General features: G+C 41.9%; 1 protein-coding gene across 3 annotated transcripts in view; it reads right to left on the reverse strand.

Moving 5' to 3' along the window:
* Positions 1–13,787, reverse strand: part of ADCY8 (adenylate cyclase 8) — a 256,006-nt gene that overhangs the window by 137,950 nt on the left and 104,269 nt on the right. For all 3 annotated transcript variants that reach the window (XM_053559439.1, XM_053559441.1, XM_053559440.1), the window contains exon 4: positions 6,721–6,832. In XM_053559439.1, coding sequence (XP_053415414.1) covers positions 6,721–6,832 — 112 coding nt within the window. The remainder of the gene's footprint in view (positions 1–6,720; positions 6,833–13,787) is intronic.

The raw sequence follows: 13,787 nt of genomic DNA on the forward strand, positions 1-13,787 counted from the left end.
CCAAGCTCTAAAGCACTGTGCTGGTTTCCTAATCTCACTGGGAGTTGGGCCATTATGTTTGAGGTAACAAATGAAGAAATCACCTTTCCAATAAAAATCAAATATCAGACAGGGAAAAGAGAATCAGAGCCGGCTCTGGTGCTTCTCCATCTGGATCAGATTTCCGGGGCCGTGCCAACCTTCCCAAATGGGCACAGATGCAATCTTTAGAACTCTGACAACATGCATAGCCACCCCAGGATTATTTTTAGAAGCTTGGATTCCTATCTTCAATGCAGCTAATTTTGCAAGAGAGTGGACGACTGAGGCAGGAAGGCAAGGTTGGTGATTTTATCTGCAAATGGTCTTTTGTGGGCAGAACTTGGTGTGAGTGACTCAGGTTAATAGGGAGCTGGTCCTTCCCGTGCAGGTGCATGGATCTGCCACCTCCCTGTTGGCTATGGGAGGGCTAAGGGAAAGAGGAGAACAGAAATGCTTTGGTCTCGGAATCAAACTACTTTGTAGTCATATTTATTATCTGTGAGATCTTGGATAAGACACTGGGGCCACTGTGTGTGGGCTTCAATTTTCCATATGTGACAAGTATCAGAATAATCCCATCTTGTCCTAAATACATAACAGAGTAAGCCTGGGCATCACAATGACAACTGATGTTTGGAAGTAACCTTTTCAGGGTTCATCCTGCTCCTTGTCTCTTCTTCTTGAGCCGTCTAATACTCTGAATATGGGAGGGCAAGCAGAAGTCACATCTGATTTATAGATATGAAAACTTCAGTATGAGAAACATGAAAAAAAGTCACAGTCTGGACTGAATGTCCTACTAATTCCCAATCTGTGATCTTTTCATGAAGACAGAGGTGAAAGGGTGCTGGAAAAATCTAAGTGGGAAAGGAGCTAATCTTTACTGAGCAGGTGCTGTGTGCCACACTCTGTGTTAAGGTGTGACATTCATCTTAGTCCTCCTCCCTTCCTGAGTCCTGTGCAGGGGCTGGCCCAGGAGGAATTCAAACCATGTCTGTGTGACTGTGGGCCTCTGTGCTCTTTTTCTACAAAACTAGGAATTATGGCAAAGCTCAGAATGGCAGATCTGACAAATGCATGTTTTGGTAGGAGATTGTGTAAGATGGTTTATTACCTTTCTGGGGCAGACACTGAGCAATGATGTGATAATGTTCATATCCAGGGTTTGTTTCTCTTGTAAACAAAAGGTAAAGTTGGTAGCTGCCTTGACAATCTGTAGGCCCCGAATAAATGGTATGTATATATGTGTGGATACATACACACACACACGTATTATACAGAGCATATTTTTTATGTAAAAATAAAATGTGTATGATATATGTTATATGTTGCATTTTTATCTATAATAGACATAGAGATACACAAATATCTCTATATTTATAGGTATGTGTGTGTATATATATATAAAAGGCCTGGATTCTTATCTCTGAAGATCTGTCAATTTGTAGACATTTTTTTCTGATCAAATCCTTTGAGTTGTCAGATGATTTGACAGAATTATCCAGATAACTTCTATCAGAAACTGTCTTAAAAAATACATATTAAGGAAGCCAAGCTGCTTTGGGAAAAAGAGATATTTAAAAAGAAGAGGGCTTTTTGCAAATTTTGCTGAGTCTTTTAATCCTTTTCCTCTCATCTTGATGGCTTTGATATTATAAAAATCTCAGAAAAAATCCAGAGAGTTTATGAAACCACAAATATAGATAATAGACAAATTAGGAGATCTATGCACCAAAATATTAAAGACTTGAACTACAGGGATATTTGCTTTCTGTGTTATCTACGTCTTTGATGTTTGAATTTTATATAATGAACAAGTATAATCTTAATGACCCCCCCAAAAACCAATAAAAAAATGAATAAAAAAAGACTTTCAAAACAAAAACATTATGTCTAATGTACTTTTAAAAGTAGCTGTGTTAAAAATCCTGACAAATTTTTAAGTATTTAATCTAATTGTAATCACACCAGTATTACATGGATATACTACCCTGGTAAAAGTGAAACTGCAGATAAGGTTCAAGTCCCCTTGATAGCCTGACAGACACACAATGTGCTGGGAGCCTGGTCTCTGCCTGGTCCTCAGAGGCTGCTGTGCCCTCATGTATACAGTCCATGCTCACTCATATGCAATATTTTTTGTTCTCTTTAGGCATACATTTATAATACCATGTTTACAGAGATGATGAAGGCTTTTTTCATGAAACAATATGCCACAGAATTCTCTCTGTGTCAGTACAAGTACGGTCTCATGCTCGCTAATCTGTTGATTCGTTTTCTATAGTCTTGGATTTGTTCCTTATTGTTAGAAATTTGGGTTTTTTTCCCGTTTGGGCAGCAATTTAAGAAAATGTTCAAGAAATAAAGATGTCGGGCCGGGCGGTGTCTCATGCCTGTAACCCCTGCACTCTGGGAGACCAAGGTAGGTGGATTGCATGAGCTCGGGAGTTCAAGAGTACAGCCTGAGCAAGAGAGAGACCCATGTCTACTAAAAATAGAAAAGCCAGCCAGGTATAGTGGCCTGCACCTGTAGTCCCTGCTACTTGAGAGGCTGAGGCAAGAGGATTGCTCAGGTCCAAGAGTTCGAGGCTGCTATGGGCTACAATAACACCACAGCATTCTACCCTGGGCAACAGAGTAAGACTCTGTCACAAAAAAAAAAAAAAAAAAAAAAAGCAATGATGTCAAAAGTGTAACAATAAGTATGTTCTTTGTCTTGAGGCCTTTGTAATAGTATACATATTCTGTATCCTTCATTTGAATGGAGAAGAGGTCAGTATGGACCACTTTATTTAAGCAGAGTTCTACCAAAGTTTATCAAGGTCATTTCTAAGAATGAAAAATATTCTGCACTGAATATCTTGAACCACAAGGGCACTAAGGAATTCAGCCAAACTGAGAGGAACTTTAACAGAAGACTTTGAAGTTAACCTTGCATTTTAATAACACAGTGAATAAATGGGTACAGTGTATGCCACTTACATGTAAGATTGGTCCTGTCTGATCTTCAATGTAATGAAATCTATAACCAAGTATCCAGACAGGGCAACTAGAGAGTTCTACAGCCACAGAACTTTGGTGCTAAAAGGCATCATAAAAGTACAAGTCTAATCTTTTATACAAAGAAGAGCCTACAAGCCAGGTGGTGAGACTTATCTAAGGTTGGGGCCGAAACAGTTAGAGCAGGGTTTCTCAGTCCAAGGTGAGTAGAATTGTTTTTACTGGCAGAGTTTCTCAGACTTTTCCGAGGAGAGTCGTCTATAGTGGTAGGTGCTGATGCCCCTGGGGTGGCCGGAAATGGAATAACGATGTGAAGGGGATTACTGAGAACTAACATGTAGTGAGTATGAATTTGGAGCCAGCCTCTGTGCTGAGACACTTCACGCAAATTTATCTTTCATTTCAATTCTGATGGGAAATAGAGACTCAGAGAGGTGATCTGCCCAAGGCGCACTCACGTCGAGGCCACACTTGACTCTCACCCTTCAAGCTGTTCTGTAAGTAGCAGCACCTGTACCTCTCTGACGGCTTATGCTTTAGCTCCTAAAATGCCTGAGGCAGGCGAGGGGCTGAGAGTAAGCTGCTGGCTTGCTGGACCCGGCTCTGAATCATCGAGGTACTGATGGTTCTGGGTAGATTATTTTCCTTCCTTGAGCCTCAGTCACTGATTCTGTAAAATGGTAGCAATAAAGACCTTTCCTTGTAGGTGTATTGTGAGAACTAAATAAGGCAATCCATGGAAGGTGCTCTGCACACTGCATAGCATCCTCTCGGCAGTTTATGAATATTCAATATGCTCATCAAAATCAATAATACGTTTACTCTTTCATATATCTGTGCTTAACTTATTCATTGTTTTGTTTAAAATCTTACAGGAAAAAATTAAAATAAGACTGAACCCCTCCCTACTCCCATGGCAGACTGTGATTTCCTGCACCCACTGGGACTTGTGCAGCTGTGTATCCCCAGTGCATGTGATAACTAGGGTGGAAAGCCACATCCCTTAAAATGTTGCACTATGTCTTCCAAGATTTGCTTCTCTCTTCCTCGTCAAGCTCATTTCTCACTCCAGTCTCCCATGCCCTTCATGGTCTGGCAATTTTGAGTTTCTTACAGCTCTCCAAACAGGGAGTGCACTTTCACATGTCCCTGCCTTTGCACCACAGCTCAGCCTAGAGGGCACTTTTGTTTTTCTGATCTTATGCCCAGAAGGCTTCTTTTTCTCATCCTGCCTGTGGCTTCTTCTCTGGATGCTGCCAGATCACTTCCCAGATCCTTCTTCTGTCCATCAGGACTTTTGTATCTATTACTGCTGCAATCATTAGGGAATCATTGTTCTTCCTTGCCAGACTCCAAGGTTCCAAAGGACAGGGACTGGCTTTGCCTTCCCAGAGTGTTCCATGGTGCCTGGCACATAGTGAGTACTCAGATAATGTTGGTCGAATAACTTAGGTTAAATTCTACTTCATTACCCATTCTCTGGATCAATGGAGTTCTGTGACACCAGAATTGACCTTGATCGTAACTACCCCGTTTCCCCGAAAATAAGACAGTGTCTTATTTTAAGGTGTGCTCCCAAAGATGCCCTAGATCTTTTTTTCAGGGGACATCTTATCTTTCCTGTAAGTAGGTCTTATTTTCAGAGGATGTCTAATTTTCGGGGAAAGAGGGTACCGCTTCTCACTGGAGGCCTGTGTTTTGTTCATCTTGGCATCTTTGAGCAAAAATATTCAGAACCATAGCAGGAAATGGAATAACTTTGTGTAACTAACATCAATCAGTGCTGGAGCAAGGGTAAAAAGGAATGGTGGTATACGTGTCCCGCACTACCTAGTCCCCCAGGTAAAGCCAACTCTCCTACTAGGAGACCTCAGTTCCCACCTCCTCCTTCACCACGTCGGCCTCCCATCTGAGAGCTGCCCAAGAGCTACAGTTTCTAATCAGGTTCCTTGTCGGGTCCCTGCTTGTGTTTCTGTCTCATCCCTACCACTTTATATCATCCGTTTTCCCCTCCAGCCATCTCTTCTGGCTTATCCACATATACAGAGTAACATCTTTATTCTTGTTCTTTCCTCTGTATAAAATATCCTTCCCTGGTTTTTTCACTTTGATAATTGGTGTATAATCATGCACAATAAAATTCATCCTTTGCCAGTGTATACAGTCATGAAGTCACCATAATCAAAATATAAAGCAACTACGCCATCCCCTGAATCACCCCACCCCTTGCCTATCCAGCCACTCACTCCATTCCCAGCACTCCTGGAAACTACTTATGTCTTTTATAGGAGGTCTTACAAATGGAGTAAAAACTATCTGGCCTTTTGTATCTGACTTTTTTTACTTGGCATATTGCATTTGAGATTTATTGATGTTTCATTTATCAGTGGACTCTTCTCTATATTGCTGAGTGGTATACTAAAATGAGATAAAAAATTGGATTTATCTCATTTTTTTAAAAATAAGTTTATTTATTTATTTATTTATTTTTGTTGTTGTTGCAGTTTGGCCGGGGCCAGGTTTGAACTTGCTACCCCCGGTATATGGGGCCGGCACCCTACTCACTGAGCCACAGGCACCACCCTGTTTATCTCATTTTCAAGACTCAGGGTAAGAGTCAGTTTCCCGGGAAGTCTTCTTTGATCCAAGGGTTATTTGTCGTCTCTGCATTCCCAGAGCCCCCAGATTTGCCGTCATCATAGCACATTGTGCGTTGATGTATCCCTGACTAGATTAACTCTAGGAAAGGAAAGTGCATTTTCATCATTTCCGTATTCCTAACAGAGAGCACCATATACAACACCTTAGAGCAGAGGTTCTCAACCTGTGGGTGGCGACCCACAGGAAATGTATGAAAGGGCGCGGCACTAGGAAGGTTGAGAACCACTGCCTTGAAGGCAGGTATGAATGGATCTCCCATGGAGTGAGGCAGCCTTAAAAGAGGACATTTCGATACTTTAAAAATGAACTCCCACTTGAAATGATCTCATTTAATTCTCATCACAGCCTTGTGACTTTGGCACTAAGATACTTTATAAAGCAGGAAATTAAGTCAGGCTTATTTGAACCCAAAGCCCACCCTGAAATACCTTGTGATAATGATGTCTTTGCAACTTGAGTGTCTTTAGGATATGAATCTATGTTTTGATAGCAAATGTCCATCTCTTTTAATCTGTTTCCTAGTTTAGCTCTGACCAAGCCAGCTGAAAAATGAAGGTACTGTCTTGTTGGCTAAAAAAACTCTTAAGTTAGGTCAAACAAAATAGTGGTGGGATGGTCTAGCCGATGACTGGTTTTCGCAAACAGGCTAAATCATTCCGGATGGCTGGGGTTGGCTAGGAAATGGCAGGCAGTCACCACTTCATGCGTGAGCACTGAAGCTGCAGCTGGATGGCACCTGGCCACGTGCACGGGGAAGTAATGACGGGGGCATGGAAAGCAGATAAAAGGACTTGGGTTTGATTGTTACTCAAACAGCTGTCTCTCAATTGAGAAAATTAATCTGACAAACCTCCAAACTGAGACCTGTAAATAACTAACATCAGTCCCCAGAATGTGAGAGGGCTGGGGTCCATGCCTGGGGCCGAGATGCAGAATGGAAATGGCATTGGGGATGAAGGCTGATTCCTTCTCTCCCCTAATTCCACATGCAGTCCCTCACTCCTGCAAAAGACTAGGGTGGAATTAAATTCAACTCACATGGGCCAGTCGATCAAATCTGGCAAAGAGCTCGTTGAGCATCCTGACCAGCTCCTGAGCGGACAAGGTTGTGGAGAGGTTGGTAAATCCTTTAACATCTGCAAAAAGAATACTAAATACAGGGAAGGGGGAGTGGGGGGGAGAAAGCGTGTTAATATTTTAATCCATCCTGACAGACACATCAACACCATACAAATAAACCAACTGTCTCTGTGGTCTGAGATTTTAGCTCTCCCTGCCACGGGATTCAGGAGGAATGTCTTGGTGTTTCACAAGTATCTCAGTGGAGAGCGTCCACCCCGGAGTTCAGGAAGGGCAAGGGGACAACAGGAAGCCCTTCTTCCTGTGCAGAGCCAGGGACTGTGGGCAATAGAAACAACTCAAAAGAGCATTTGTTGCTATGCACGGATCAATTTGTTGTGAAGTGCAAAATAAAACTTTATAAATTATTTTTATATTTTCACCATGAACAGCAAGGCAGATGCCGTGAACACAGAGCAAATAGACATGGGGGTAGGAGAGAACATAAACACCCACCATCCTGAGCCCAGTGACAGGTACTCTACCCTAAATGCAGGCAAATGGAATTAGGCACTTCTCAAAAATTGTGAGGATAGGTGGAAAATCAGGGAGAACTCAGACAATTAACTAAAACTCACAAGAGTAAGGATTTTAGTTAGATGAGGTCTTATTCTGTGCATGTGGCCTGGCATAGGGAAGGGGCAGTTCTCAGAAGGCTTCTGATATCCAGGCACTATACGAGCACTCTCTTAGTTAATCCATCCAGTTAATCTGTGGGGGAGGCACAGTTCTCTCCAATGAGGAGTCTGAGGCCCAGAGGGGCAAGGAGAGTTTCCCAACATGGCCCTGGGGCACACAGCAGAGCTGGGATTGTCCACTTGGCTGCACTGCTCTGAGAGGCACTGCTCTACCTACCTTACCACATCATCTCAGGGGCTTCTGAAAGGAAGCATGAGACCCCAAACAAAATATCATATTTCATCATTTCAATTTTATTTTCTCTGAAACTGGGATGTGTCTTCCCATGTGATAACAGCATGTCAAACTTTTTGCCTTTTCTTCTAATGTTGCATAAAATAATGTTGAGTCTTACAAAATTAAAAAAAAACAACTTTCAAAGTTTTAATAAAATAGATAATTGTCCAGAAGATATTGTGGAATTATGTATTGACGTAAATTGGTCACTATCTGTATGCACTGGTTCTTTGTCTGTGTTACAGATTGCTTTAAGAATCTGATATAGACTAAGGATTCTTTCTCCCAAAAAATACATATGTATTCAAAAATTTGCACCTAATTTCAAGGTATTTTTACTTTCTCCATAGTCCATTTATGGACTCATTAGGAACAGTTAGACCTCAGGTTAAAATTTATTGCTTTAGTTAATTAGTTAATGTCTCATTCTTGCATCAAATATTTATGTATCAATTATATGTTCAGCTATGCATCATGTTAAAAAGTTGGATTAAATGATAAATAAGACCCAGAGCCTGCCCTCAAGATGCAGAGTCTGGGGAATGGAGCTGGGAGACAAATTAAAAAACAGGAACAGTGCAGGGTGTCAACTTCTGTGATTGAAGCAGATATTAGGGGTGACCAGTCAGTAGGGTATCAGCAGTTCCCTAGTGGGGCAAATCTTCAGCTGAGTCTTGAAGGACTAATAGAGTGTAATGAGTAGAAGGATGGATGCTCTGGGCACAGGGAGCAGTACATTCTAGGGTTTGGTAGAAATGTGAGAAGGTTCTGCAGGTATTCAAGGGCAGAGCAAAGAGGTAGGAAAGAGAATATCAAGCATGGAGAGGTCAGAGGTGAGGCCAGAGGACTGATGAAGAAGCAGCTGGTAAGCTAGGAGGGAGAAAGTAGGCTTTGTCCTGAAAGTGATGGAAAGGTAGTTAAGGGGTTTAAGCACGGGCATCATGTCATTATATTTGCAATGTGTGAAGCTTCCTCTGGTAGAAGCATTATATTGCCACTGTCCTCTACAACTTTGTGGTGGCATAGCCTGTGGCTATGTGCATGGATTAATATCTAGATAGATCTGGGTTCAAATCCCAGCTCACTGCTTATGAATTTTATGACCTTGGGCTACTTCTGTACTTCTCTAAGCCTTTGCTCTGGATACAGAAGGTAATTGTCATACTTTCCCCATCGGTGGCTTGCGGGTGTATAGCACAGTGCCTGGCATAGTAAATACTCCTTATGCGTGTTAGCTTTTGTTAAAAATTATTTTCCAAAATTATACTACCATTGAATAATTATGTTTGAGAAAGGAAGGAGAGAGGTAACAGGTGGGAAAAAATGTGGCCATTAAGTGGATTATTTATTACTTGCAGCTAAATGTATTCCTATCTGTTGACATGGCCTAAACTGTCAGCAGCAGCAACATGTACGGAGCATTAACTGTGGACCTGGTATGGCTCTGAGAGATCTACATGCATTCATTCATTTATTCTGCACAATGTTTGCAGTAGGACCTATTATGATCATCTCCATGTTATAGATAAGGGAATGGAGACCTGAGTAACATCTCATAGTCATAATGGGCTAGGATTTGAGCCAGGCAGCCTGACTGTGGAATCCATACCATTGCTAAGCTATGCTACTTTTGAAATAAGAAAAGAAAAGTCATTGCCATGGCAGGTGGGAAGGGTAAGGGCCTTTAGTAAATTTAGCCCCATCCACTCCCTTTGTAGCTCTGTACACCCCTCTGCCCAGGGCAAGAATAGTTCATTCACTTACGCATTTGTTCATTGTCATAGTAATTAAGTGGCTACTGTGCACCAGGCACTGTAGAAACAGTGGTGACTGGATAATGCTGTCACTTCATGGAGCTTACAGACTATTGAGAGAAGAAATGGATTCCCTGAGAACTAACATCATAAAAACTCCAGGTGTGCTGTGTCCAGTATCATCAAATTTCTTGAGGTCTTTGGAGCCCACCATACTTTATGCACCTGCTTCTTTGGACACGAGACACCTGCCCCATGGCATAGATTTTGTTTGTTTCCTTTTCACTACCTATTAAAATAGGATTTGTCATTCAAGATCCCTCTCATGCATTAAGACTCTACTTTTATGGAGACTTCCCCAAGCATAGCTAGTTTCCCCCAGCTCTAGCCTTTCACCTTGCCTGTACCCTTCTCTGTCATGGCACTTAATATTATGGCACAGTCACATGTGGCTATGCTTGCTCCATCCATTAGCTGAAGAACGGGCAGAAAGTCACCTCTGTACCCCACCTACTCACTACATGGTCAGCCTTATTATATGTTTGCTGAATAAAATATTCAGAATTAAGTCCTCCTTCCTCAGAGTGTGTTTACTCTCTCCTGGGAAATTGTTTGTCATGCAGAATCTCCAGCCCCCATGCCAGACCCGCTGTGTTGGAACTCACTTTAACCAGAGCCCCAGGTGATTCGTGTGCAACTAAACATGGAAAATCATCGGTCTAAGTCACTATTGTGCAACAAAGAACACAGGCAGAAACCAGGGCCCTAATTCTCATTCCATTGCTCATTCTGCTATCCCCCGGTGCTGAGTTATCAGGTTTTCTGATTCTTGGCATAAGCTTATAGCCTTCTCAGATGAATATACTGAACGGGCCATAGTAATTTTCAACTCTGTTGGTTATGTAAGTTGTTCATTGGACTAAAAAGTAATCCTGCTACTTCACAGTCACTCTCCAGATAGAATCCTTAAGGAAGCGTCAGCAGAGTTCAATGGAAGTGTTAGGAACATCAATCTTGTGTAAACTCCTTTTCCTGCGTGTTCCTCGAAAAGTTACTTAACCTTTCTGAACTTCCATTTTCTTGATGATAAAACAAACGTCACTAAAGCTACTCTGTGGGCTCCTGTACAAAGATAACTTGTAAATCACGGCATAGTCCTCAATAAATGTGGTGCATGTAACTCTTTTGGGAAGTTGGGCGTGCTTAATTGCCATGCAGACATATCTAGAAAGTCAACAAGTTCTCTAAGCTCATTCAATTGTACTTCACTTATATGTGAGACTCAGGTCTACAGGGCAGATGCAGTGATCACACATGGTGACAGGCCTGGCTTAAAATAAATTGCCCCTTAAGAAAGTAAACCGTATATTGAAAAGTCTGTTATGACATAGGATGAGATAAAGACTAACTTGCCTTCTGAATAGATCTCTAAAATATATGTTAGCAGGTGTGCAAATGTATATTGCATGGATTTGGGGGGCTGATTGGACAGAGGGAAAGGAGCTATGGCAGAGAAGGCCGACTGTCCACCAAACCCAGATGCCGCTGAGCCAGCAGCATTGTCCCCAGCCTCTTTTGTATCCAGGTGGGGTCTTGCGATCATCTCTCACTAATGGAATCTGAACAGAAATGACGCAACGTCATTTCCAAGTCCAGGTGGTAAAAAGTGAGTGTGAGTACTCTATACTTCCACTTCTATCCCCTTCTGAAAGCTGAATGCTGAGAACTTTGTGGCCCAAGAAGTGGTATAATAGCCATAAAACACAGGGGCTTTTGTCCCTGAATCACTCACTGACAAGGAATATCAGCAGTGGATTCTCGTATACATAAATTTCATTGAAATTGGGAAGTTACTGTAAAGAAAAGATAGCATTACCCTAATGAATACACAAAGAGTCTCAAATATCTGGGTAGAGGGGAACAGGAAAGAAAAATAAAATTGGGTAGGGGGGACTGGAACTCCAAATGGTTTCAAGTAAAAAGCTGAGTGGCCAGGTAAATGTAGTGGAGGTCAGAGAGGTTTATAGCTGAAATCAACTCGAGAGCTCAAATGCTCTGCCCAGTTTGAACAGCTCATCTTTTGGACTGGGCAACTGAGGCCCACAGAGATGGAATGATGCAGATAAAGTCTCGTCAGGGCTGTGTCTCATTCACAGGCTTCTGGGCTGTGGGCTTCCCATCTCCATTTACTGACAGAAGGCAACGGACTATGTGAAATATAAGTAAGACTTAGAAATGTATAGTAGACAGTTTTTTAGGAAAAGGTCATCAGAATTAAAGGAAAAAAAAAGCAACAGAGAAGAAAGAATGAACAGGTGCGTTACCACGAAGAGGGTGGCAGGATTGGAAATAATTTCAAAAATGCTCCTAACACAGCAGCAGGTGGGTTTGCTTTGGGGGCTGTGGAAGTGGGCGGAGAAGCCGGGCAGTTTTGTATTCTGATGAGGGCTGAGGACCACCCTCCTCCCTGCTCTTATTTTAGCCGAGACACGCAGGACAGGAAACTAAATTTTAATTTAGTGGGGCATGAACTTCTGGAAAAGAGCCTCTAGCATAAGAAATCAGTTCACTGATGTAAAACGGATGAGCAGGATTGGAGGTGTGGGGAGCAGACGTAACTTTAGCTATTCAGGATGAAAGTGCAGAAAGGAAGCTGAACATGTTCGTTGAACTTAAGGCTTCCGGCTCTGTGGGTGTGGGCGGGCGGGCTTGTTTAATTTTCCAATTTTTCCTTTTCTTTTTAAAGGTAGTTATTTCTCATTCTCTCTTTCTCCATGGTGACAGGCACTTTCATAATATGCCATATATTTTATTTATATATTTATATGATTTGCATACAGTTATATAAATAATTATATACCTTTGTTATATAATGCATATTTTATGCACTATATAAATATGTATTTAATAAATGGATATACATATTTATTTATTTATTTGCTTTGTTTTAAAATATTCATTCGATTTCTGCTCTCTCTGAATCTGCCTTTATTGTCAAGCCATTTTGTCACCAGGGAAGAAATAAGTAAAAACAACTGTGGTTCTCTGCATGTACCAGGGCTCGGCCTTCCCTTCTGCTGTTCCCTTTCCTCAGAATTCACATCTTTGCTGTTTTCATTTGGTTGACTCAATCTCAAACAGGGCCAATGAGAATCATCTCTTCCAGGAAGTTTTCCCACCTGCCTTCGTCTTCCCACCTTCACCTCCCTGCCCCCGACTTTCATCTTCTTGTGATCTCGTGACATTTGTTGCCTATGTATGAATAGAACTCCACACTCTATTATGATTAGTAGCTACTTGTTGTTCTAGAATTTGTATTGATGAGTTCCCTTTATCAGTGGGACCAATGATACATTTGCCCAGTGATACATTTCTTACTGGAGATGCTATTTGAGAAAGGGCCATTTTGCAAACTCAAGCATCTCAATCAGTGTAGCTCAATTTTTGGCTCAGCCTCCGGGAATGACCTGTCCTGCTATGTCTCCTGGGGTGGGTTAGAATTATCCTTTCTGCTGGACCTTGCTTCAAAATGCATTTCTCTGGCTGAGGGTGATGGCTCACACCTGTAATCCTAGCACTCTGGGAGGCTGAGGTGGGTGGATTGCTTGATCTCACGAGTTCAAGACTAGCCTGAGCCAGAGTGAGACTCTGTCTTTAAAAAAAAAAAAAAAAAATAGAAGGGTGTTGTGGCAGGTGTCTGTAGTCCCAAGTACTCAGGAGGCTGTGGCAAGATGATCACCTGAGCCCAAGAGTGTGAGGTTACTGTGAGCTATGATGCCAGGGCACAACCAAGGGTGACAAAGTGAGACTCTGTCTCAAAAAAAAAATTAATAAATAAAATAGAATAAAATGCATGTTCCTGCATGCCAAGAGTAGAACATGCCATTAGGGCGGTGGCATGCTGTGCCAGGGCACAGGGCTTGGAAGCACAAGTAAAGGACTGCTCAGTGACAGTGAAGTGGTATCTCAAACTGCCTAGCACTCTGGTGTGATATAGGTCATGCGTCTCACTCTGTGGCCTTGCCTCATTCTGGCCCATTTCTCTAGCCTGCTTCTCCATTCTTTTCTAGTTATTCTTCGAATCACCATATAAGCTTCCAATAATGTCTCTTAAATCAGCCAGGTTTGGATTCTTTTGCTTGAAACTAGGATACATGTCTGAAATGACCTCCGATATGCCTAATTCTCTCCTGAATGTGTAACCCTGCCTGTCCTGTTTTGTACTGACCTTTACTCCCATAATCTAATAAAACCCTGTATGGTGGCTATTAAAATGCCCATTTTACAGCAAAGGGTCCTGATATTCAGGTGAGAAAA

Source organism: Nycticebus coucang, chromosome 13 (assembly GCF_027406575.1).
Source record: "Nycticebus coucang isolate mNycCou1 chromosome 13, mNycCou1.pri, whole genome shotgun sequence".
Classification (NCBI taxonomy): Eukaryota; Metazoa; Chordata; class Mammalia; order Primates; family Lorisidae; genus Nycticebus; species Nycticebus coucang.